General features: G+C 43.7%; 1 protein-coding gene across 1 annotated transcript in view; it reads right to left on the bottom strand.

Moving 5' to 3' along the window:
- The window catches only part of DOCK3 (dedicator of cytokinesis 3), a 611,447-nt gene that overhangs the window by 291,754 nt on the left and 293,105 nt on the right, over nt 1-26,588 (bottom strand). The window contains exon 8 of the mRNA XM_065408097.1: nt 25,117-25,271. Within this exon, the coding sequence (XP_065264169.1) occupies nt 25,117-25,271 (155 nt within the window). The remainder of the gene's footprint in view (nt 1-25,116; nt 25,272-26,588) is intronic.

Here is a 26,588-nt window from a genome sequence, read left to right on the forward strand (position 1 = left end):
TGCTCAATATCATCAGTGCCAAAACCAATGTCATTGGTACTGGACTCAATGGACATCCCGCAGAGGGTACCAGGAATTGACAGTACAGTACCAATCTGTTCTCATCTCAGTACTGGGGAGTGGGTAGATGGCTCTGCTGTATCTTGAGCACTTGAAGAGTCTTTGTGAAGCCCCACGCTCCTCTTAGAAGTGGAGAAAGAGTATCTCTGACCCCTGATCAGTTTCTCTTCTCAGTGGACCAGAGGAAGGAGAACAATCCCTTCTCTGTGGAGAAAAAATCTGACGCTGGCAGTCTAAAAAAGACCTGCACTAGCTCTGACGTAGTTTGAGGGGCCGGGCAATCTGTATAAGGTCCCAGAGCTGAAGTGGGCCTCATGTCTTACTCTATGTTGATGCTGCTTCAGGCACGGATCTCTGGCAACATGTTCTCTTTTTGAATGACTGGCAAATTGTGCAATTTTCTTTAATGTGCTCTTCTCCTGGGCACAACAAGCACTGAATGTATGTATGTGGGGGTCGTTACTTGGGATAGCCACCTCACACAAAGGACAATGCTTAAAACCTGGTGAAGGCACTGCGCCAGCTTTACTAACCAACTACTAATTATATGCAGTGTTGTAGTCGATTAAACTACTAAATCTAACTAAACAGTACTACTAAGCTAAAACTAAATATTTACAAAGCACACAGAAATCTTGCTGTGGTGCAGTAACTGTGAGAAAAAAACACATAGGGAGCTCAGACTTAGGCTGTGAACAGTGAGAAGTAGCTGAGGAGGATTGGGGCAGCCCCACCCTTACACAACCTCAGGAAGCGGCCATGAGGAGTTGTAGGGGCACATGCACTGCCCTGATCATAGGCATTGACTCCATGGGTGCTCCGGGCTTGAGCACATACAGAAAAAAATAGTGGGTGTTCTGCGATGGGCAGGAGGCAGTGGGGAGAGAGGGCGGAGTGGGAAGAGGCGTAGTGAGGGTGGGGTGCGGTCAGGGGAGGGGGTGGAGTGGGAACAGGAAGAGGTGAAGAGAGGGCAGGGGCTTGGGGAAAGGGCAGAGTGGGGGCAGGGCCTCAGGGTGGAGCAGGCCACCCACCCAGAAAAATGAAAGTCAGTGCCTGTGGCCCTGATGCGTACTGCTGCACAAAGTTTCTGGCTTTGTTTTGGTGGGCACACACACACCTGAGTCAAATACATGTCTGCAACCACCCGAAGAAGAAATGTGCTCTGAACACTGTGACGCTCTGGGCCTCAGGGGAACACCCTGCACCCCCATGTTCATCCTTATAAAATGATTGTGTGGTATCCAATGCAAAGTTTGTCATGTCGGGTGTCTTCGGAAGGCTCATGATGCACTGAGCATTGTTGTCATAGTAAAGTTATATGTTGTAATTTCATGTATATTAGTTATGAGGCTGCAAATGTGTCCTCATGGCTTAAAACAAGCCCAGGCAAAACTCTCCAGGAGCAGAGGGGCAGTTCAAACCTCATCAGGGCATGAATGGGACGAACCCAGCCCAGCCTCACAGGAACAAAGGACACTAGCCTAGGCAGCAACAAAGCATCTGTTGGACTCTCGAGTGAGTCAACCCCCTTCCCTTGGTCAGTTTGGGACTACAATGAGGTAATGCTCACCTGACCTTGAATGGTGGGAGGGCAAAGCCAAGAGGGAAGAAAGAACATGATAAAGGGAGAGACATTTGCCATGCTCTCTCTCTTCCACCTCCATCTACAGACATCACCACCAAGCGACTGAAGCGCTGATCAAAGGGGAGAGCCTGGCTGAAGGGCAACCAGCCAGCCTGTGATGAGAAGCATCTAAGTTTATAAGGGCACTGAAAGTGTTAAGATCAGCTTAGAATGAATTTTGCTTTTATTTCATTTGACCAAATCTGACTTGTTGTGCTTTGACTTATAATCACTTAAAATCTATCTTTTGTAGTTAATAAATTTGTTTGTTTATTCTACCAGAAGCAGTGCGTTTGGTTTGAAGCATGTCAGAGACTCTCCTTGGGATAACAAGCCTGGTACATATCAATTTCTTTGTTAAATTGATGAACTCAGACAAGCTTGCAGCATCCAGTGGGCATAATTGGACACTGCAAGACGGAGGTTCCTAGGGTTGTGTCTGGGACCAGAGTTATTGGCTAGTGTCATTCGGTTGCACAATCCAAGCAGTGTCTGGCCAAAAGTGCTCACTCACGTAGCTGGGAGCAGCTTACATGCTAGAGGCTGTGCGTGAACAGCCCGGGAGTGGGGGTTCTCACAGCGGAGCAGGGTAAGGCTGGCTCCCAGAGTCAAGGATTGGAGTGACCTAGCAGATCACCAGTCCAGATAACACCAGGGGAATGTCAGAAACACATAAAGTGCTATAAAATGTACTGTATAAAATGTTGTACTCTGAAAAAATCAGGTCCTAGGTGTCTCAAATTGGGCAGCCAAAATTAGTGGATACTCTTCTACCCCGATATAACGCGACCCGATATAATACAAATTCGGATATAACGCAGTAAAGCAGTGCTCCGGGGGGGTGGGGCTGCGCACTCCGGTGGATCAAAGCAAGTTTGATATAATGTGGTTTCACCTATAACACGGTAAGATTTTTTGGCTCCCGAGGACAACGTTATATCGAGGTAGAGGTGTATTTTTAACCTGTTTTTCAGTTCTCCATTTGCAAAATGAGGATAATAATATTCCCTCATCTCACTGGGGTGTTATGAAAATAAATTTATTAATATTTGTGAACCACTCAGCTACTATAGTGATGCATGCCATAGAAAAGACCATAAGGCATTTAAAAATTCTGTTTTCAGAGCAGGATTTGAGTAGTAAGCAGTCAATAAGGCATAGGAACACATATTGAACAATGAGGAGAAAAATACTGAATTCTGCTCATTAAGTGAGCACTGTCTATTCTATGCACTGAATGAGATATGTTCCTATGGAAAAAATACTATGTGATCATGTAATTAAAGTGTTTATCAATATCCATAAGCAGAAGGTGGCTGAACTAAGGTTGCACAAGCAACCTTCATATTGGCATTTGCTAACTTTTGAGTACTTGGTTTTGCAATTTTAATAATGCACTTTTTATGTCTTTCTTGCATAATATATATGTGTACATACATATGTGTTTGTGTGTGTGTGTGTATACACACACACACACACATTTTATATATTACAAACACGATGCTGTCATTGGCACAGATATTTTCTAGTCTAGCTATTTTGTCATTAAGAATGTTCTTAACTGCCAATCTTCACTGTAATCCTGTATCTAAAAATCAGGCAAAACAAAATTGGTGCTACTGCTAAAAACATGTAGGCTAGAGATGTTCAGACATTTAAAATGGCCATTTCTTACTGACACCCCTCATGTTACCCACCATCCAACAATACTGACTCATTGTTTCTGGAAGCTAGGAATGTGTAAGGCAATAATAAATAGTATTTCAATATTTAAAAGCCAGACATAGTTTGGTGCTATAGTGGTCAATTTAATGTGGTGAGAAATGTATGGTGGGGCAGATACCCAAACAGTCCTCTCACAACAATCCACACACACATATTCCAGAGGTACATCTGACTCCAATTAAAAGGTACCTGAATCTTCTAGTTGTATTACCATATCTTATTTAGATCTTCTTTTCATCAATACACACATCTTCATAGTAAGTGAAAATTTAAAAATAAATTCTTCAGAGCATGTGTAAAATGTTCTGTCAAGCTTTTCATGAGATTCATGGGACTTGGAAGTTTAAAAGATGGTTGCTTCAAAATAGGATTAAACAGGGATTTTAACCAGAGTCCTACTCTATTATATAGTATTCCTGGTTGTCTTGTGTAACCCCAGTATATTCAATAGAGTTGCAAAGGTGTAAGTGAGGGCATAATTTAGCCATGCCATTGGAATTACTTAAGCAATCAGTTGATGATCTGTGAGAAGAATTAGAATCACTTCCAAATAGCCATGCAGCTCTGCTGTGCCAACAGCAATAAAAAAATTATACTTTTTTTTTGTCACAGGGACTGTATATGTTGAACAAGAAAGTGCCATTTGATAGAGTCACTATTCAGATTAGAAGTACATTTTGGACAATGCTCAAAAGCCTGGTCCAAACCTTTACTTGTTCATTTACAATACTTTCTACGAATTCTTCAAGTTTTTTGATCTTCAGTAAAAACACGTCAGCCTTTTGATCCATAAACTGAATAAGATTATACACCTATTGGAAAAATAGATCTGCATGAAAAGGTGCCTAAATTCCCTGCTCCACTTAGTTTTGGAATTAAATTAATTTCAATTGCCTTTATTTCCCTGGATTCTCAAGTGACTTTCTTCTTTGGGGCTGTGTATCCCCAAAAGATCCACACCTCAAATGTCAGGCCAAAAGGGCAGTCGAGCACATACAAGAACATAACCTCTTAATTAAATACTTGGATCACTAATAACAAAAGAACTGAAAAAAAAAATGAAGAATGTCACGATTCTTCAATAAAACCTTAGGGCATGTATGTAAGGTGGGATAATGTTCACTATGGGGGTATGATTTCTAAAGTACATGAACATGCTGTGCATTAGTTGGTTTGTGTGGACCCTACCGGCACACACTAAAAGTTCCCTAGTGTACCACATTAAAGCGCAGTAGATAATTTTTGGTGTGCAAAAGTAGGGTCTACAGACACCAATTAATGAAAAACATATTAGTGTGCTTTAGAAATCCATCCTTGTACTTAGCATTACCCCACTGTGTAGACAAGTCCTAAGTGTATGGAACCTACACACACAGTGGAAGCATATCAAATGTTCACCCATTCTTCATTACAACTTTATTCCTAACAAATGTATTCAGCAGAAGAGAAAGTGAGAAGAAAACAGCTGAATAGGTTGTTAGTAGTACCTTGCTGTTTACCACCAATAAAAACTTCCTATATTTAAATAAAATGTACTCTATCTTTTACAAGTCTAAGAAGGGCAGCACAGCCAGAAAACTGGTAAATCCCTTCTCTATGCTGTGACGTATACATGTACGAAGTCAAATCCCCAATTAGCTGAGGCTCTGGGCAGCATCCAGAGTATCTTTTTCATTCTTCTTGTACTCCAAAATGATTAACAAAATGCATATTATGCACCTGTCTATACTCCAAAGGTGTGGATTGGGAGTTGTTAGGTTGAAGAAAACCAAGCAAGAATTAAGCATGCAGTGTTGAAAAAGACATGCCAAAAAGGAGATGGTCTAATATTCATTGAGATCATACAAGTATTTTTGTGGCAGGAAATAAACCTAACTGATTTGGGGGAGATGATATAATGAATAACCACTAACACAAATTAGTGGAGTTTTAGGGAAGACAAAGATGTGTTTGCTATAAAGCACAGAAATTCAACCCGGATCATTCAATCCTTGAGATACGCTACATTGGAAAGACTTCCTTGGGACTACCCCCTTTCAAACTGGAAACAAGGGCTGTAGCTGAGTTACAGGTTTTTGCCTTGCTTAACCCATATCATGTAACTAATTTGGGGGGTCTGCTTAGAAACATTATTTATTACTTATTAAATTAACACTATATGTATAACTAAATTCAGTTTCATGGTTCACTCTCTATTTTCTGGTTTCAGTGGTAGCTGTGTTAGTCTGTATCAGCAAAAAAACCGAGGAGCATTCCAAAACCAGTAGGAGAACACTTCAATCTCTCTGGTCACTCAATAACAGACCTCGAAGTGGCAATTCTTCAACAAAAAAACTTCAAAAACAGACTCCAACGTGAAGCTGCAGAACTGGAATTAATTTGCAAACTAGATACCATCAAATTAAGCCTGAATAAAGACTGGGAGTGGTTGGGTCATTACAAAACCTAAACTTAATTTCCCCAATACTAATTTCTCCCTACTGTTACTCACACCTTCTTGTCAACTGTCTGTAATGGGGCTCTCTCTTACCACTTCAAAAGTTATTTTTCCTCCCTTGGTATCCTGCTGTTAATTGATTTATCTCATTAGACTGACCTAACATTTGGTAAAGCACCCCCATCCTTTCATGTATTTATACCTGCTCCTGTATTTTTTACTTCATACATCTGATGAAGTGGGTTCTAGCCCACGAAAGCTTATGCCCAAATAAATTTGTTAGTCTCTAAGGTGCCACAAGGACTCGGTTTTTTTTCTCTATTTTCTGCAGTCCACTAAAAATATCTATTTCTACTTAAAGTAACTGGAATTGAACCCAGAAAATAAAAAGGTTAGTGTGGTGATGAGATATCACAGTAATGAGTGCAATGCTAGAACCTGAATGGAACAGAATACATACACACAAATATAAAAACCTTTTTGTTTGGAAGCAGTTAAGGTTCTTACATAGATTACACACTTGACACAATTCCACAAAAGCAAGGAAGTGAAAAGTGTAGACAAGGCCACTAAAGACAACATCATGTTTAACACTAGGCAGATTAAAATATGTTTTCTAAAACAATGCATTTTACCCAGTATAGACAAGTCCTATGCATCAGTTTTAGTTTTACATCTCAAAACTGCTATATGTCTAGAAGAATTCATCCATTTCCTTTGTGACAGAGTGGTCCCTCCTTGAGCAGCCTCCTGCAGCAGGCCACAGCACAACATGGATACCTGCCACAGTTTACCCGTAAGAGGAATGCACTCTCTCTCAGTGTCCAATACAAAGTCCTACCTTTGGGCATAATGTATTCATATACATCAGCGCAGTAGTTCCCCAAAATCCTTATGGTAAAACCATTCTCCAGTTACCACAGTAAAACACATAAATGGTACAGAGCTTTTCCATTCCCATCTCCAAGGACATAACTTCCAGGTTACCCACTCAAGAGTTCACACGCTCCCAGTTCCATTTGTTCCTGTTCCAGGGCACCACTCTCCAAGGCCTCCACCTGAGTGACTAGACTCTTCTACCACAGCCCCCCAAACAGGTCTCCCATGAGAGAGCTCTCTGCAGAGTTCTAGCCTTGCTCAGGGAATGTCCTTTCAGGACCAAACTGTTGTTCCTGACTCCTCCTGCAGAGCTCTGCTCAGGTCTTTGCCCAGAGGGCTTCCCCTCCTACAGTGTTTCACTTCCCAGGCCTCCCTGACTATGAGTCTTCTGCGTGAACCTGGGGATGCACCCTCCAATAACAATCCTTTTGCTTCTGGGCTCAGCTTCCCTTGATCAAGCTGGATCTTCCCGTTTTCCTAGGGTTCTTTGCCCAAGCCTTTTGCTTGTGAGGGTTCCCCAGTTTTGGTCAGTTCCAACCAATAGTTCTCTTCTAGCTCTTATCAGAACTCAGCTCTTTCTCTCTAGGGTCCTCTGCAGTTTTCTCCCAAGCTTTCCATGGCACTTCTCTGTCTCTGGCAGCTCTGACCTGCCACTTCCTTTCTCAGGTAGCTCTCACCTGCCACTTCCTGATTCTCCGTGTCTGTTATCAAGCACCTCTATGGCCCAGGTGCCCTCTTAAGCCCAACCAGGGGTCAGTTGACCAGTCACAGGAGCACTGGCCTCTTCCATCTTAAATGGCCAGTGTCACCCTGTGACATATTCCCACCAATCTAAAACTGTGTATGCACCTCAAGCATTTACACTTTTTAATATTATGTGTTTATAGGGAAAGTAATGGATGTCATAACACCATGGAAAAGCACAGAGGGATCAAGAGAGATCCTGGCCATCAGTTTCTCTCTTTATCTCATTCTGTATTAGCATCAATTACCTGGTAGAAATGCAGAAATTCACCACTGTTTGTATGTAGGAGGTTGCTGAGCACATAATGACAGCTTCTTTGCTTGTACACAGTCACTTATCTGTCATTATGGAAGTAAATGCCTCTGTAGGTGTCTTTCCCTATTATGCCTGTTGCTAGGTGTCCAAATATGCTAACAATAAAAAACTCAGATAATTCCCATTTCAATCCAAATATGATACAATAAAAAATATCAAGACCCCCAGAGCCCCAGAATCCCTGTTTTTAAAGGGGGGGGAGGGGAGGAGGGTGCAAGGTGATGCTAGGAAAGAATTGTTACTTACCCTACAGTAACTGTGATTTGAGATGTGTTGTCCACATATATTCCACTTCTGGTGTGCATGTGCGCCGTGCTCATGAGACCGGAATCTTTCTGAGCAGCAGTTTACATGTATCCGACAAAGTGAGCATTCACCCACGAAAACTTATGCTCCAATACATCTGTTAGTCTTAAAGGTGCCACAGGACTCTCTATTGCTTTTTACAGATCCAGACTAACACGGCTACCCCTCTGATACTAAGCAGCAGTGTTCATCCGGGCTACATCTGTGCCCTGCATGCCTTCCCATGCTCCACAGCCAAGGACATCCAGGGCAGGGTAACCACAGTGGCTTTCCAATTCCTTCCCTAATACTTAGGGTGACCAGATGTCTGGATTTTATAGGGGCAGTCCCGATTTTGAGGTATTTTTCTTATATAGGCTCCTATTACCCCCCACCCCCGTCCCGATTTTTCACATTTGCTGTCTAGTCACCCTACTAATACTGAACGTATTTGGCAAGAACTCCGCAGTAGCAGGGAAGGAGGGCAGATCATGGAATACAAGTGGACAACACACCTCTAAGACCCACAGTTACTGTAGGATAAGTAACCATTCTTTCTTCAAGTGATTGTCCATACACATCCCAGGAAATAGTGCTTGGTGAAGGATTGAACTGAACTCCTGGTAGCACCACCTATAGTGATGTTCTCACAATTAGTCTACCCTCATTGACTAGGAAAAAGAACTGTCTAGCATTCTCCAGTAGCAGCTTTCTGAACATTTCCATGGAGCCCCATAAATTAAAGTCGTACTGCCCCAGCAGAGCCTGTTGGTTAGCAATATGGAGCTGTGTTGAACAAATCTTTCTTCCAAATAAGTCCAGCCTTTTAGCGCTCTTCTATTTGGGGATGGCAGCTTGGTGCCCTGGATATACTCTTTCACTAGCCTCTATCACAACTAATGAGTCCAGTGGTGGATGAGTGCAGAAGTACTCAAAGCTTGGGGAGCATACATAATATTTTCTTTCTGCTCTTTTTGAGGTGGGAGAAAGCAAATATGGAGTTTGCAATAGAGCTTTTATAGGCTCTAAGATTGCCTTGTTAATTGGCAGAGCTACCTTAGAAGGACCAACCAATGATAAAATGTCAACCAGATGATGCGAAGACTCCCTGACCTCTTTGTCCTAAGCCTGCAGCCACTCTCTTCAGCCAATGTTCCCTCTAATTTTTTCCATCCATGTGCGGAATGAATTTTGTTCTGTGCAGCACTAATATTGAGGTAATGTGCGGATGTGCGCCACCAGTAGAAACAAAAAACAGATATAATATATATTTTTTAAAAGTTATAACCATAACGAAGCTGAGGCAGCCCAAGAGAGAAAAGGCATCACCCCGAAGACTGCTATGGTGGCAAAATGATGCTAGTGGGAGCTGTGGTCACACAGACAGATGATTCTGTCACCCACACAGACCTCTATTGGAGTCTCACAAACCCTACCTCCTGGGAGGGATAGGTTTGTGGATTTGAAGGGGCACCTCCAACCCCAGGGCTGCAGTGGGGAGAGAGGATTCCCCTGGGCCCTCTCTCCCCGCCTCAGCCCTGGCTGGGCGAGACAGGCGTCTTTCCCTGCCACCGCCCCAGAGCTGGGGGAGTCCTCTTCCTCTCTCCCTGCCATAGCCCTGGGGTTGGGGGAGAGGTGTCTCTCCCTGGCCACCTCAGCCCTACACGCCCCAAGCTCCCCACCCCCACCTTACTCCACTGCCCCCACCCACCCCTTATTCCCCCCACCTCACCTTCTTACACATCCTCTCCAGGGTCCAGGCACACCTATGGCTGCACGCCTGCATGGCTCCACTAATTAGGTGCGCAGCCTTTGATGCCCTCTTGTGTGGCCACGCAGGCGTGCACCTTAAAGGAACACAGTCTTCAGCAACTCCTGATGAACTTTAAAATCAGGAGGAGGTGAAATCATGCTGGACAAAGTGGCTTTTGTCTGTTACAGCTGTCCCCCTGCCTGCTGGATTCCTTTTTTCCCCCCTTCCTTTCTGTTTGTGCTAAGTGGCCGCCCCCCGGCCATGGAACTGACCAAAGTCACAGCCTGGCCCTGCTCATGGAAATGGCTTGTGCAGACTGACTGGAGCCATTGCTCTGCTCAGAGGGGGGGGGGGCTTTTCGCTCCTTTGTCTAGCTTCTTTGTTCGGACCCGGCTCAGTGTAGGGTGCTCTGCCCAGGTATGCAAGACCTAAAGTGGCCACATAGCTGAGCATATGAGTCATACCTGTGGCTCAGAACTTGCCCAGACATGTCCTGTGCCTACCTGCAGTTGTCCCTGCCTTCTCTCCTCCCCTGGATTAAGGGGAACCAATCAGAGTTACTGGCGGGAAACTGCCTGAGTTTGCCTATAAAACCAGACATTTTCTGATCAGACCCCCGGAGAAGGTCCTTGCTTTGCCACCTGGTCTGATCAGCTAGGGGTCTTTGGGGGGCCCTCTCCCCGCTCTCGTTTGTTTTTGAGCGTACCCCCGTTTTTAAACCCCCATCCCATGAACAACGAATCTGTGCCTGGAGATCTCCTGATTATTGTAAGCGAATCGAGTCCTCTCTGTGTCCTCTGATGTTGAAACTGCTGTTCCTGCTGCTGCTTTGGGGATTGGTAAGGAAAAACCTCTTGCACACTCCCCTTGTTTTAGCTGCTGGCTTTCTTTCCCCCAGCAGGCAGACCCAAGCTAACTCCTTGGTCTGTATCTGTAATCTGTTTCTTGCTCCGCAGCGCCTTTGCTGCTAGAAATAAGCCTGTGCCTTCCTGGACTGTATCCTGGGCTGCCAGCTTGCAGCCACCCCACTGCTGCAGCCACCACTAGTTAATCCCCCTTCCCCCCCCCTTGGAGCTGTATCCTGGGCACACACCACTCTGCCCTCTAAAACTACCCCTAGTATAAGGTGCACCCATTAGGTTAGGTTTAGCCTTTAGTCTAGATAAATTGTAATTTCATTTTGCATAGCTGTGGTTAAGTTAGGTTTAGAAAATTGCTTGCATTGTACTCTGTAAGTTAGGCTTAAAGAATTGTTGCATTGTGTTTTGTTACTTGCTAATTTGTGTAGTCTTGGTTAAGTTAAATCATAGATAAGATTTTGCTGTGTTCTGTATAATTGTCTCTCTGCTGTTTAAACTTGCAGCCTGTCTGCTCTCTGTGTCTCCCTAAGTTTAAATCTCCCTGTTTAGAAAATTGCTTGCATTGTACTCTGTAAGTTAGGCTTAAAGAATTGTTGCATTGTGTTTTGTTACTTGCTAATTTGTGTAGTCTTGGTTAAGTTAAATCATAGATAAGTTTTTGCTGTGTTCTGTATAATTGTCTCTCTGCTGTTTAAACTTGCAGCCTGTCTGCTCTCTCTCTTTCTCTCTGCTGTTTAAACTTGCAGCCTGTCTGCTCTCTCTCTCTTTCTCTCTGCTGTTTAAACTTGCAGCCTGTCTGCTCTCTGTGTCTCCCTGAGTTTAAATCTCCCTCTGCCTTTGGCCTCTGCTTCACCACGTGCTCCTCTTCCCCCATCCCCCAACCTCACTTCTCTACCACTTTCTTTCTCTCTCTCTCTCTCTTTTAATCCCTTCCCCCACGTGCTCACCCCGTTCCCACTGCTGCCAAACCTCAATTGTATTACTGAAGTCTAGCATAAAACCCCATTGGTTACCCCTTTTTCTCTTTAACACACCTCACATTTTACATTTACACCACTGTGACACATTTTTACCTAAAGTTGTTGGTTATTTAACACATTTTACCCATACTGTTAGTTGGTTATATGCTGCTGTGACACACTCTTTACATAGAAATTGTTAGCTACCTGTTACATTTATACTTCAGTGTTAATTGGTTACCAACTGTATTGTACCCCACTGTATTGTACCCCACTATTGAAACCCCCTATCCTATTTACTAAAAGAAACCCCTTCCCAATTGTCTACCTTAACAAACCCCATACCCCTCACTATTGAATTTTCCCTGTTTTTGCATTTTCTTAATAAAGTTTATTTTGCACCCCACCAGTGCAGTAGTTGTCCCCCAAGATCCCCTACCTACTGGCAGGGTCAGCTTTGTCTGGTGAAGATGAAGAGGAAGCCAAGACTGGAGGGGATAGAATCTCCTCTACTGGTTGTTGCTGTGACTCTGGAACCTCCTCCGGGATGCTCGGTACCGCGCCTGGTACTCGACTCGGGGGACAGAGCTGCTCAGTGTGTAGACCCAGCCCTTCTAGATGAGGACACTGAATATACACAGTGTGGGGAAGATCAGGAAGTTGGGGGAAATCTCCAAGGGTTCCAAAAGAACCACTGATATGAGGCAGGGCATTCCCATGGATCCCACTGAAGGGTTGCCGTGGTAAATAGGAAGAAAGGATCTGTGCATAGACCTGTGGGTCTTGCTTCATGGTTGAGATTCATATGCCCCAAAGATTCCCTTTCCTCTGACAATGGCAGAGCTGATCCCGTCAGTGCCAGGGTTTGATGCTGGGAGCCAGGCAATGAGCAGAGCAATGCCATCATAGCAAGCTTCCTCTTAGAGGGTACCAAGAGGTTGCCTATCTGGGAAGCAAGCAACAGCTGTACTGGAGGTTGAATCACTGGCCACGGTGCCGGGGGACTGGACTCTTGTAAGGATGGAGACACCAGCACCAAAATGCAAAGCAGGTTTCTTGCTGCCACAAATGCCACTGCAGTAGTTGGCATCAAGATGGTCTCTTGTTGCAGTGCAGAAGAAGTTGATAATGCCTCTCTCAGCATTGGGCCTGATGATGCCCCTTGTGGCATGGAGCCAACTGTGCCAACTTAGGCACCGATTTGGAGGAGGAGTGCTTAGGTTTCAGATGCTCTCTACTCAATTCCTTCTCAACCCTCTTACCAGACTTAAGAGGGTGGAGACCTTCCTCTGGTTTCGTCTCTAGAAGCTTTGTATTTCTTCCTCAGCATGGACGAGGAAGAACGGTACTGGGATTCTGCTAATTCTGGAGATGTGCTTCTCTTTGAAGCTGCAGCACTCAGCACCGACTCAGACTGGCACAGCTCAATGGTGGCCTGAGTGCTGCATCCATTACCAGGAATTTCAGCGTAGCCTCCCTATCCTTCATCCTAGGCTTGAACTCCCTGCAAATCTGGCATCAGTCATTCACGTGAGCCTCTCCCAACCATTTCAGGCAGCAACTGTGCAGGTTGCTCACCGGCATAGGCTGGAGCAAGAAGCATATGGCTTGAAACCTGGTGACCAGGAATACTTTGGTAGTGAGACTAGGAAAAAAGAACCCAAATGGGGAAACAAGAAGTCTGAAAAACTTTTTTTTAAATAACAGAACTAAAACTTACTAACTATCCTAACAACACTAGGAACTAAACTAAACTAAATACATGCGTACGCTATGTTCACAAAGGCTGAGAGAAGAACTGTCCTGGTGTAGAACAGAGTTCCAGTGACCATCGTGGGTGGTAAGAAGGAACTGAGGAGGGCTGGGGAGGATCTCCCCTTTATACCTGCACGCAGTGGTACACAGCAGCAGGGGGAGCTCAAGCCACCCAACCACTGAGGGAAAAAGTTTCAGATGGTCGTTCACTGAGTGCACATACACCAATAGTGGAATGCACTAGTGCAGTCATTCGAAGAGGAACAGTGACTTGCCTGAAAGTACACTGTCCTTACCCAGTACTGTATTGGCTGCAGGCAAAGTCTGGCAAGTGGCGTAATGTATATGCATGCAGACATGTGTCCTAATAACCTCAGGAACATGCAAACCATTGTGTATGGTCTTGTTCTTATGTCATATAAAAGCTCCTGAAGGGACCTGAATCTACCTTCCAGCAGAGCTGCTCATGCTAACCATGAGTCAAATAGGGGTCCTATGAATTCTATCATCTAGAATACCGTGAAACACAATTTTTCTAAGTTCACAAGGAACCTTAACTGAGAGAACAGGGAGTGGACTCAATTTAGGGCTGTCTTTGTCTTAATCCTGGGATTGCTCCTGATCAGCCAAACCTTCTATGTACAAATAGACATGAAATTCCTGTTTCCTTAGATGTGCCACTACCAATGCTGGGCACTTGGTGAAAACTTCAGTGCCATGGAGAGTCTGAAAGGCAGAACACTGTATTGATCACCTGAAAAACGTCCTGTGTGCCACGTGGATTGCAGGCAGTGTTGAAATACATGTCCTATAAGTCAAGAACTGCTAACCAGTCTTGAGTCTGGAGCAATGGAACAAAGGAGGCAAGCCCTACCATCCTGAATTTGAGGCAGTATAGGTATTTGTTGAGTCTCCTCAGGTCTAGGACAGGACAAAGACCCCATCTTTTCTTTGGAAGAAGAATATATAGTTTGTAAAAAGGCTCCCAAAAAGGTTCCCTGAAGAGGGATAGGGAAGGAGGTGGTAAAGGAACTGGATGGTATAGCCATGGGTGATGATATTCAGTACCCATTTGTTGGCGGTAATGTCTGAGCATGCCTGATGGAATGGGGTGAGGCTTCGGAAAGAGGTGCTCCATAGACTCCATAGCTCTGCTGTAGCTCTCAAACAATCTGTCAAATTTGATGGTGTGTGAGCAGAGTGCTGTGCATTGCTGGAACTGAGGAAGACTGATGTCCTCAAGTGTATCTCTGCTGCTTTTTACAGTGATATTCTGGCTGACTACAGTCGGGCAATGTAAGTTGTATTTGCTGGTGCTGTAGCTGATGGTGCAAATTTTGCAGTACACTCAGAATCACAGAATATCAGGGTTGGAAGGGACCTCAGGAGGTCATCTAGTCCAACCCCCTGCTCAAAGCAGGACCAATTCCCAACTAAATCATCCCAGCCAGGGCTTTGTCAAGCCGGGCCTTAAAAACCTCCAAGGAAGGAGATTCCACCACCTCCCTAGGTAATGCATCCCAGTGCTTCACCACCCTCCTAGTGAAATAGTGTTTCCTAATATCCAACCTAGACCTCCCCCACTGCAACTTGAGACCATTGCTCCTTGTTCTGTCATCTGCCATCACTGAGAACAGCCGAGCTCCATCCTCTTTGGAACCCCCCTTCAGGTAGTTGAAAGCAGCTATCAAATCCCCCCTCATTCTTCTCTTCTGCAGACTAAACAATCCCAGTTCCCTCAGCCTCTCCTAATAAGTCATGTGCTCCAGACCCCTAATCATTTTTGTTGCCCTCCGCTGGACTCTTTCAATTTTTCCACATCCTTCTTGTAGTGTGGGGCCCAAACTGGACACAGTACTCCAGATGAGGCCTCACCAATGTCGAATAAAGGGGAACGATCACGTTCCTCGATCTGCTGGCAATGCCCCTACTTATACAGCCCAAAATGCCGTTAGTCTTCTTGGCAACAAGAGCACATTGTTGACTCATATCTAGCTTCTCGTCCACTGTGACCCCTAGGTCCTTTTCTGCAGAACTGCTACCTAGCCATTCGGTCCCTAGTCTGTAGCAGTGCATAGGATTCTTCCGTCCTAAGTGCAGGACTCTGCACTTGTCCTTGTTGAACCTCATCAGGTTTTTTTTGGCCCAATCCTCTAATTTGTCTAGGTCCCTCTGTATCCGATCCCTACCCTCCAGTGTATCTACCACGCCTCCCAGTTTAGTGTCATCTGCAAACTTGCTGAGAGTGCAGTCCACACCATCCTCCAGATCATTAATAAAGATATTAAACAAAACCGGCCCCAGGACCGACCCTTGGGGCACTCAGCTTGAAACCAGCTGCCAACTAGACATGGAGCCATTGATCACTACCCGTTGAGCCCGACGATCTAGACAGCTTTCACTGGAGATGTCTAAATCCAAGCGAGCATAGAATTACCTTGCAGTCCTTGAGTAAGTGTAAGGTACTGTTGGTTTTCTTGCTAAAAAGCCTCTCAGAACATAAGAACGGCCATACTGGGTCAGATCAAAGGTCCATCTAGCCCAGTATCCTGTATTCCAACAGGAGCCAATGCCAGGTGCCCCAGAGGGAATGAACAGAACAGGTAATCATCAACTGATCCATTTCCTGTCGCCCATCCCCAGCCTCTGGCAAACAGAGGCTAGGGACACCATCCCTGCCCATCCTGGCTAACAGACATCGATGGACCTATCCTCCATGAATTTATCTAGTTCTTTTTTGAACCCTGTTATAGTCTTGGCCTTCACAACATCCTCTGGCAAAGAGTTCCACAGGTTGTGAGAAGAAATACTTCCTTTTGTTTGTTTTAAACCTGCTGCCTATTAATTTCATTTGGTGACCCCTAGTTCTTGTGTTATGAGAAGGAGAAAATAACACTTCCTTATTTACTTTTTCCACATCAGTCATGATTTTATAGATCTCAATCATATCTCCCCTTAGTAGCCTCTTTTCCAAGCTGAAAAGTCACAGTCTTATTAATCTCTCCTCATACAGAAGCCATTCCATACCCCTAATCATTTTTGTTGCCCTTTTCTGAACCTTTTTCAATTCCAATACATCTCTTTTGAGATGGGGTGACCACATCTGCATGCAGTATTCAAGATATGGGCGTACCATGGATTTATATAGAGGCAATATGATATTTTCAGTCTTATTATCTATCCCTTTCTTAATGATTCCCAACATTCTGTTTGCTTTTTTGATTGCCGCTGCACATTGAGTGGATGTTTTCAGAGAACTATCGACAATGACTCGAAGATCTCTTTCTTTAGTGGTAACTACTAATTTAGACCCCATCATTTTATATGTATAGTTGGGATTGCTTACTCCAATCTGTTGCTGCTATTTCCCTGGGCTTCTTCCTACCAGACCCATTTTATCTCCAGCCCTATCTCAGGGCCAGCGTCCTCAGATTTGTTGCTATCTCCAAGCCAGAAAGAAGCACCTTTCTTCACTCCTCTGGTCCCAGCCAGGAACTGACCTGCTAAGACCCTGCAGCTCCTTCTATCTGAGCATACTGGACTCTGATTGGCTGCTTCCATTGGCTGCTTCTCTAGGCAGGCCTGAAGCACCCACCTTCGCTGCTCCTTTCCTGTCACTTTGCTGTTTCCTGGGACATGGTTTAGTATGACTGTGTGGCCTCCTGTAGGGAGCCACAAAAGCTAGGTACACCATGTCACAGTGCCTTAGAGCAGTTTAGCTTACTTCTCTTTCCATACAGGAACAGCTATAGTACTATAAAGCACCTCTATACTACATCCACGTTGGGGATGGGGGCTGTATTGCTTTAACTATTCTGGTATAGTTGAAGCAGTACAACTTGTGTGTTTTAGGTATCCCTAGTGCATAGGTCTCCCTATGTGTGAGATACAGACTAATGATTGTGGTTTGCCACTTGCAATTTTTCTTTATTCAGTGAAGTTGTAGTCTGCAGTCTCTATCCTTCAAGTTGCAGATTCTTGGTCATGGTTTGTACTTCATGAGGAAAACCTGGTCACTGCAGTGGCCATAGACCTCGTAATGTCATCTACTGAATCCAGTGTGGCTTGCAGGGCCATTTTCCACACAAGCTGGCCCTCTTTTATGATGTCCTTGCTCTGAGCTCAAGAGGGAGCTTGTTGACCAATGGTATCACTCTGTCCCAAGTTAAAAAGTTGTATTTGTCTAGGAGAGCCTGACAGCCACTTGCAGTTGGAACAATGCTCTTGGGCATCGATGACCACTACAGATCTGGGGTCAGAGTGTGAATAGAAGTACTTGAACCCGGAAAGTACTCAAACCTGGTATCTTTTCTTGATACGCTTTGCCATTAGTGCTGTAGTGGCGAGCACCTACCACAGAGCTCTTGCTTGGTCTAACAGTCCCTCATTTATGGCTGATTCAGAGGCTGATAAAATATCAAACAGATATCTCATTGACTGCTCCAAGAGATGGAGCTTCAGTCTTGGCTCTTTCAATTTTTGAGTACGAATGCAGGAGAGGCAAACCAAGCAACTGTATAGCATTCACCCACGCATAACCTGTCTGTCAGAAGAATTAGTCCATCACAGGATGAACAAGACTTGAAGCCTGCAGATTTTCAGTCTGCCATCTTGAGGTCCTTGTACAGGGGGGGTGGGGATGGAAGGGGGATCTGTAAAAGGGTGGTCTGGTTGAAGAAATCTGATCCAGACAGAGGCTTATTCCATCCAAGATGTTAAAACTAAAGGACTGAAGGCGATTATGAAAATTTTCAGAAGTTAAACAAAAATAGCTCATGATAGAGTGCTAGCAGGTAGTACACCACAAGGTTCTTTCTCACTGTTGTAGGCGGTAAGATGGAACTGAGGGAGGGTCACAGCCACTTTGCCCTTTATGTCCTCGCACAGTAACCTGGGCCATCCGCGGCCTCAACATACACTGCTAGCCAAAAAAATCTGATCTTCCCTGCATGAAGCATATGCATACCTACAGTGGGATTCACACATATCAAAAGAACACACAGTTATTGGTGCGAGTGATTAGCCAATGTTTGGGGTCCTACAGTTTGTTTCCATTAGGATGAGAAACTGATGATAGAGTCAGGTGTTTCTTTGATGCAATCCCATTTATTTACAAATCCTGTTTCCCTGAACACAATAGGAATCAAATAACAGGAGACAGTTTTTTTGCTCACAGTTCCAAGCCTCTTTCCAGCCAGCACTCTGTCCAAAAAGCTCTCTCAGAGCCATATTTCCAGTGCTTTTCTTAATGACTCATTGGCTTTTCTTCTTCTGTCTCTGTCTGCTTCTGGCAGCTTCTCACTCCCAGACACAGCTTCACCAAACAAAGCAACCATCATGCTCACCAGCTTCAACAAGGTTTGTGACTGCCTATATGCTTAAGACATGCTTGCTGGGAACCATCCAACCTTCAGCCTAGGGATAACTAAGAAAAGCAGTCTGTTCTCTTCATTGAGAACTGAATGCACAGAGGTTTGCTTGGTTTTACTTTGATGTACTATTTTCCAAAAGAAAATAGGTGTAGTAGCTGAGTGGTTAAGGCACTTGACTAGAATCTTGAAGCTCGTGGATTAAAGTCTTGCTCAATCTCATACTGAAAGGCCACCTCCAGTTCATTCAGCTGCAAAATGTGTACCTGATCCCTCCAGTTAGGGCTGACAGACATGATGCTGCCTGCATCACCCCCTTGTATACTGTTGGCTATGACATTGACATTCCTTAACCACGTCAGCCTATTGAGCCATTGACTCAGGGGAATATTTGACTATTTTCTAAGGCATACTGAGAGGGGGGAAAACCTTTATTGCTCAAAAGCTAAAAAGATGTTTTTATATCTACTTTAAAAGAAACATTTATCTTTGTTTTCTTTTCTGGTATAGGAAAGATAATTTCCTGTCTTCAAGCAGTTAAGTGCAGCTCAGCCTCTCATCCCAGTCTTCCTGCATCTCTTCCTTTGGGAAGTTAGGGCAATATTAAAACTGATGTTGTTGTCACTACAGATGCTCACTGGTGCATGGTACAACCCCAAGAGCACGATAACAACTGTTTGCATTTCTGAGGCACTTTTGTATGCATTCAAGTATCTCAGAAGCCCTTGTACTTTCCTCTTCATGGTCAGCATTATTTTCAGCTTCTTTTGGTTGCCAGTTATACAAAAAGCCTCTTCAGGTCTTTCCCATCTTCCATTGTGTACCATTCCCATAGATGTTGCCATTCAGGCCCTGATTCAGCAAAGCATTTAAGCACATGATTAACAAAGATTGTGAGTAACTTCATCCCTATTCAGCAAAGCACTTAAGGATGAAGTCACATTTAATTCAAAAGGATTTAAGCATACACTTAAATGTTTTCCTGAACTGGGTCATAGAATGATAAGATCATAGGACTGGAAGGGACCTTGAGAGGTCTTCTAGTCCAGTCCCCTGCACTCAAGGCAGGACTGCATTTTATCTAGACCATCCTGTGATGGGATCCCCAGGGTGCAACCTGGGACTGTGGGACCATTCTCTCCAGCCTGGGCTGGAGACAAGCTTTGCTAGTGACAAGCAGAAAGCCCCTCCAGGAGCTGTAATCACTCAGCACAACAGCAAGTGGAGCCCCCACACCCAGCTAGATAGCATGAATGCTCCCAGAGCCACTCATGAATCACACAGAGAAAGGCACCAGAGCCAAATCCCCCCAGCTCCCAGCACTGTACCTCAGGAATACACCATCTTGCACTGCTCAAGATGAGCAGAGCAAATTTATTAATTGGTTCACTACTTCGTCAATGGAAAGTGGATATACACTAGCCTTTGTACCCTGAGCAGTTTTGCCACACACTTCATACAAACTCACTGGTAAAGATAAACAGTTAAACAAATGTATTGATGACAAAAGATAGATTTTAAATGATAGGCAAAAGTCAGAGTTAGTTACCAAAAGAAATAAAATATAAGCATGCAGTCTAAACTCTCAATCCTATTAGACTGGGCAACAACTAGATTAAACAGGTTTTTCTCACCCCACTGGATATTGCAGTCCTTAATATACAGGGTTGTCCCATAAACCTGGGCCAATCTCCTCAGTTGGAGTCTTGTCATCTTCGGAGTGTCTTTGTTGCTTCCTGCATAGGTGGGGGCAGGAGAAAGGCCCAGCATGTGGTCACTGTGTCTGTTTTATACCCTCAGTCCATGTGCTTGGAAAACACAAGTCCAGGTATGTCTGGGTGGCCACTGCTGAGTCTCCAGGCAAGGTTGAGCAATTCCCCTGGTGTGGCCTTATGCAAGTGAGTCATTGAATTGTAGCTTCCTTGCTGGACAATGGTTGTTGATGGGTTGTTTCACACCCCGCCTGGGCACTGGTTACTTTCCTTGCTGTTGCCTCTGGGGAACTAATATCTGTCTGAATCCCCAACTTAAAGTATGTTTTAGTGACAACCAGACAACATAATTCTCATAACTTCATATGCATTAATGATATACATATATGGATAGAAAAATGACTTTCAGCAGATCAGAACTTTTCCCCGATACATTACAAGGCATGCTTTATATGTAAGATCACGATTATATAAAAATGAGGAATATGGGGGTTCCACGACACTCCCCCAAGGTATAGAATGTCAAACATTCCTGACAGATGTTTGTCTAATCTGCTCTTAAAACCCTCTAATGATGGAGATTCCACAACCTCCCTAGGCAATTTATTCCAGTGCTTAATTACCCTGACCATTAGGAAGTTTTTCTTAATGTCCAACCTAAATTTCCCTTGCTGCAATTTAAGCCCATTGCTTCTTGTCCTATCCTCAGTGGATAAGGAGAACATTTTATCACCCTCTGCTTTATAACAACCATTTATATACTTGAAGATTGTTATCATGTCCCCTTTTACTCTTCTCTTCTCCAGACTAAACAAACCCAATTTTTCCAATCTTTCTTCATAGGTCATGTTATCTAGACCTTTCATCATTTTTGTTGCTCTCCTCTGGACTTTCTCCAATGTCTCCACATATTTCCTGAAATGTGGTGCCCAGAACTGGACACAATACTGTAGTTGAGGCCTTATCAGCATAGAGTAGAGCAGAAGAATTACTTCTTGTGTCCTGCTTACCACACTCCTGCTAATACATCCAAGGAATGATGTTTGCTTTTTTTGCAACAGTCTTACACTGTTGTCTCATATTTATCTTGTAAGCAACGATGACCCACAGATCCCTTTCCGCAGCACTCCTTCCTAAGCAGTCCATTCCCATTTTGTATGTGTGCAACTGATTGTTCCTTCCTAAGTGGAGTACTTTGCATTCCTCTTTACTGAATTTCATCCTATTTACTTCAGACCATTTCTCCAGTTTTTCAAGATCATTTTGAATTTTAATCCTATCATCCAAAACACCTGCAACCCCCCTCAATTCGGTATCGTCCACAAACTTTATTAGTGTACTCTCTAAGGCATTAGCTAAATCACTGATTAAGATATTGAAGAGAACCAGAACCAATCCCTGTGGGACCCCACATGATATGCCCTTCCAGCTTGACCGTGAACCACTGATAACTACTCTCTGGAAACAGTTTTCCAACCAGTTATGCAGCCACCTTATAGTAGCTCCATCTAGGTTGTATTTCCCTAGTTGTTTATGAGAAGGTCATGAGAGACAGTATCAAAAGGCTTACTAAAGCCAAGATGTACAACATCTACTGCTTTCCTGCATCCACAAGGCTTGTTACCCTGTCAAAGAAAGCTATTAGCTTGGTTTGACACGATTTGTTCTTGACAAATCCATGCTCATTGTTACTTACCTTATTATTCTCTAGGCAATTGTAAATTGATTGCTTACTTATTTGTGCCATTATCTTTCCAGGTACTGAAGTTATGGCAACTGGTCTGTCATTCCCCAGGTTGTCCTTATTTCCCTTTTTATACATTGGCACTATATTTGCCCTTTTCCAGTCCTCTGAAATCACTCCCATTTTCCATGATTTTTTGAAGATAATCGCTAATAGCTCAAATATCTCCTCAGTCAGCTCCTTGAGTATTCTAGGATGTATTTCATCAGACCCTGGCTACTTGAAGACATCTAACTTGTCTAAGTAATTTTAACTTGTTCTTTGCCTATTTTAGCCTCTGATCCTACCCCATTTTCACTGGCGTTCACTATGTTAGAAGTCCAATCGCAAATAAACTTTTTGGAGAAAACTGAAACACCAAAAAGTTACTGTTATTGTCTCCACCCGCCATTGAGTAACAGGCCTATCCTGTCCTTGGTATTCCTCTTGCTTGTAATGTATTTGTAGAATGTTTTCTTGTTACCCTTTATGTCTCGAGCTAGTTTAATCTCATTTCATGCCTAGGCCTTTCTAATTTTATCCCTACATGCTTGTGCTGTTTATATTGTTCCTTTGTAATTTGACCTAGTTTCCACTTCTTGTAGGATTCCTTTTTGAGTTTCAGATAATTGAAGATCTCCTGGTTAAGCCAGTGTGGTCTCTTATGTGACAACTTCTCTCTGTCTGAAGCCATTGGAGGCCTTGCACAAGCTTATTTTCTAGCTGCACATCTGTCTTGCCCATTTCCGACTGCTGCTCTTGAACTCAGCAGTTTCTGACACTTCAGTTAATTGTTATAGAAACTGAATAGTTTTGTTTATTTGAAGTATCTAGATGTGCCATTCTCACACTAAACTTTTGGTGACAGCTATTTTTTGTTCTATTCTCTTGAGGAGGACCATGTCTTTGAGTGTGCTGACCAGACCAAAATAAGTATTTTAATAACTCCTATGGATAGAGGGAATCAAACAGCTGACTCAATATCAGGTCAGACTCCCTCCCTACATTCCTTAAAGTGTTCTTGAAGATGCCCAGCTAATTGGTGGCAGACACATTTGTTTAACTATAAGACTTAACTGATTTATTTAGGGTATTCCAATATTTCTACTTTTTTTAGTACTCTGGAGAGCCCCAAATATTAGTTGATCTACCCCACAACTTCTTTGGAAGAATATTTTTTTCAAAATGAAACAAAAGGCAGAAAGAGCTCTGAAATCTGTTTTTTCCCCAGCTTGGGACACATTTAAATCTGTCAAAATGTACAAGACAGTTGTGATCACAGTGGCACAAAATTCCTTTAGGCAAATGTTAAATATCTCTGTCCATGGACCCAGACATAATTTAATCAAAGCTCAAAAGAATGATTTATAAGTGCAGCTTTTTTCAAATGAATTGCAGATGATAGCTTCCTTTTATCCTATAATTAGAATTTAAAAAAGCTTTAGTCTGGAAATCTTTAGTTTTCTCTCTAACCTGTTTTCATCACTTGTTTTTGTTGTGCAGGAGTAAGATGACATCAATAAGAGTTAAGTGTCAAGGATTCCCAGTGGTACTAGACCTTTTCCTGCAACATTTTCTTCAGCATATGGTGTCTCAATGACTTTTCTTGATAAAGACATATACTAACTGCACTACTCAGATACAAGGCACTTGATGTGGTCATTTTCTGTTAATTTTCATCCTGGTATTACCAAAGACCACTTATGAGAAGGAAAAAAATAGGACCTATTTCATATCATATTGAAACCTCTAGTACAGTGGTCCCCAAACTTTTGAGGGTCGTGCTTCCCTGGCCCCCTGGCCTCCCCAGAAGCCAGGGCCAGGAGCTGGGCTGTGGCTGGGGGGGAACATAGATGGGGTAAGGTGGCCGAGGCTGGGGCCACAGCTGCGGGTGGGTCTAGGGCCGGAGCCTCGCCAGGGGCCAAGGCTGGGGCGTGAGCAGAGCCACAGGTGGGCCTGTGGCCGGGTGTAGCTCCGCTCCCATCCCTGGGCTGGGAATGGAGACGTGGCCAGGCCCGCAGCTGGGTTTGTCTCTGCTTCCTCCCCGGCCAGGGGCTGAGGGCGGGACCAGAGTGGCAGCTGAGCCCCCGGCCGGGCGCAGAGCCACACCAAGGTTGGGGAGGGGGTCAGACATGAGGCTGGGGGACATGGCTGGGGGTGGGGTCAGAGCAGAACTGGGGGCAGGGCTGGGTGGCGCTCCTGACCCACCCTCCATGGGGGCTGGCCCAGCCTGCCATGCCCCCCCAAATGCTCCTCTGCACCCTCGTAGGGGGGCGCACCCCACAATTTGGGGACCTCTGCTCTAGCAGCTGCCTATAACATACTGTACAGTCAAACTGGCCAGAAGAATGGATACCTGCAGCCATATTTATGTATTTATATCTAACTCAGAGTGAGGAACACGAGTTATTGTGGTAATTCTAGCATCTCTCCAATCCGCTATGATCCTTCTTAGATCAGAAGGGAAAGAGAGTTTGATGATCTCAGCCAAGCACCTAAACAAACAGCTGGGCTCCTTTCAAAACTCTCATACAACATGGCACAAATCAGCATTATCACTTTTTACAGAGTAACAACTTTAACTCTGCACAAGACCTGGACTACATTAGAAAACTTGTTTAAGGCTAAGCTTTAGGACTGATCTGGAAGTTTGTACAATGACTGCCCATGCTATGTCTACTGTTAGTCAATGCTCTGAGTCACCCACTTTCCTGAGAACTACACTTCTCACACAAAAAACACCATACATTGATATTTTGATGTATGCATCACAAAACTGCCAGTTGCTGAATTCATCTATCAAAATTCCTCATGACAAGAGTGAGAGGAGGTAGTTGAGACATTTTTCTCCAAGCTTTGTATTCACATTCTTCCACATGTGATGAAAAGCAAACAAGAGGTTGATATTGTCCTACCTGATCTGCTTGCCCTCTCGAACATCATACAAAGAAAAGAAGACATCTGTGTCCTCCCCAATAGTATTATAGGTGAAGCTCTTTAGACTGACGAAGAAGTGGTGGGGCACTGGCATACGGCAAGCTTCCCCATGACGCTGACGAATCGTATCCACCTGATTTTTAAAAATCAAAAACAAGTATTATTTTCTTCACAAATAAGGGGCACATAACTCACATGGCAGAGTCATAACTCAGTTCTTCCTTCTCCATGGAGTAGAAGTTTAGCCTCATGAATTAGGTGCTATATCAGAGACATATGGCAGATGTGTTTTCAGTATTTCTAGTTTTAACTTATATATTTGTTTTTCATTGCAGTGGATTTGGAAACAGAGAAAAGATGATGTATGGTGTTACCAATCTGAAATCAATTTATCTAACCATCAAACAGACTACATCAATTCTGTTTCTCAGCCAGTGCTCCTGATTCCAGAAAATACAATTCTTCTTGTTGAGTCACACTGTTAGCAGGTATTAGAATTCTGAAAAAAAATGCTTCAGAAACTGCTTCTTGCTGACTTTTTATAATAGTTGCAGCTCATTAACCACCCTGGAGATGAGAGATGTGGAACTGGCTATGTGAGATTAGGGGGAAGGAGGGATTTGGGGTCTAAAATAGAGAGGTCTCTGTTAGGAAAGTCTAGGAACAATTTAGGGAGAAAGCTTAGGCTGGGGGTGGTGGTGGTGGTGGTTATCCTTTATTATTGATATTTGAGTAACCAAAAGAGCCAAATCCCAAGAAGGGTGTACATTTGGACCTAATACCAGTTACATCATTTATACCAGTGGAAAGCACATGTAAAATACTACCATTCTGATTTGATAGTGTTTTATTTTTATTTTGCACTGGTGTAAATAAAAACACTATGTGCAGGTCAACAATCAATTTGAACCAATTCTGTTCAGAATGAGCTGGGAATGTATTTCCTTACAGGGACAATGTTAAGATTTTAGTTTTCAAATTTGCCCTATCTTTAAAGTTACAATCTAAATGTAAAAATTTTACAATAAATCAAGGTATAACAGGGTGCATTCACAACCTACAATACCTGTTATAAGCCCCAGTCATTTAAAGCTGGAAATTTTGGGAAGTACCATTCTGATTCCAGAGATTCTGTGACCAAGCGGGAACTAGGTGACAGTAAGGCTAATTAAAAGGCAGCTTTTCAGGGGAAAGGGTGTGGGGATGGAGAGGAGAGAGACCTGTAGTTGTTACTTGTGGGTGACTCCATGGCAGAAGCCCTGTTAAGAGCAGCAGCTTGATTTGAGGTAAAGGAGGCTTAGACATAGGCTGGAGAGGGACCCAGGGGAAGGATGAATGATGCTTTGAGATCTTTGGATGAAAGACTCTATATACATATCAGTCAGTCAGCAATTTGCATTATTTCTTTACATTCAGATACATTATCACAGACTTCAAAGAAAAAAAAGAC

This window comes from Emys orbicularis, chromosome 7, assembly GCF_028017835.1.
Source record: "Emys orbicularis isolate rEmyOrb1 chromosome 7, rEmyOrb1.hap1, whole genome shotgun sequence".
NCBI lineage: Eukaryota > Metazoa > Chordata > Testudines > Emydidae > Emys > Emys orbicularis.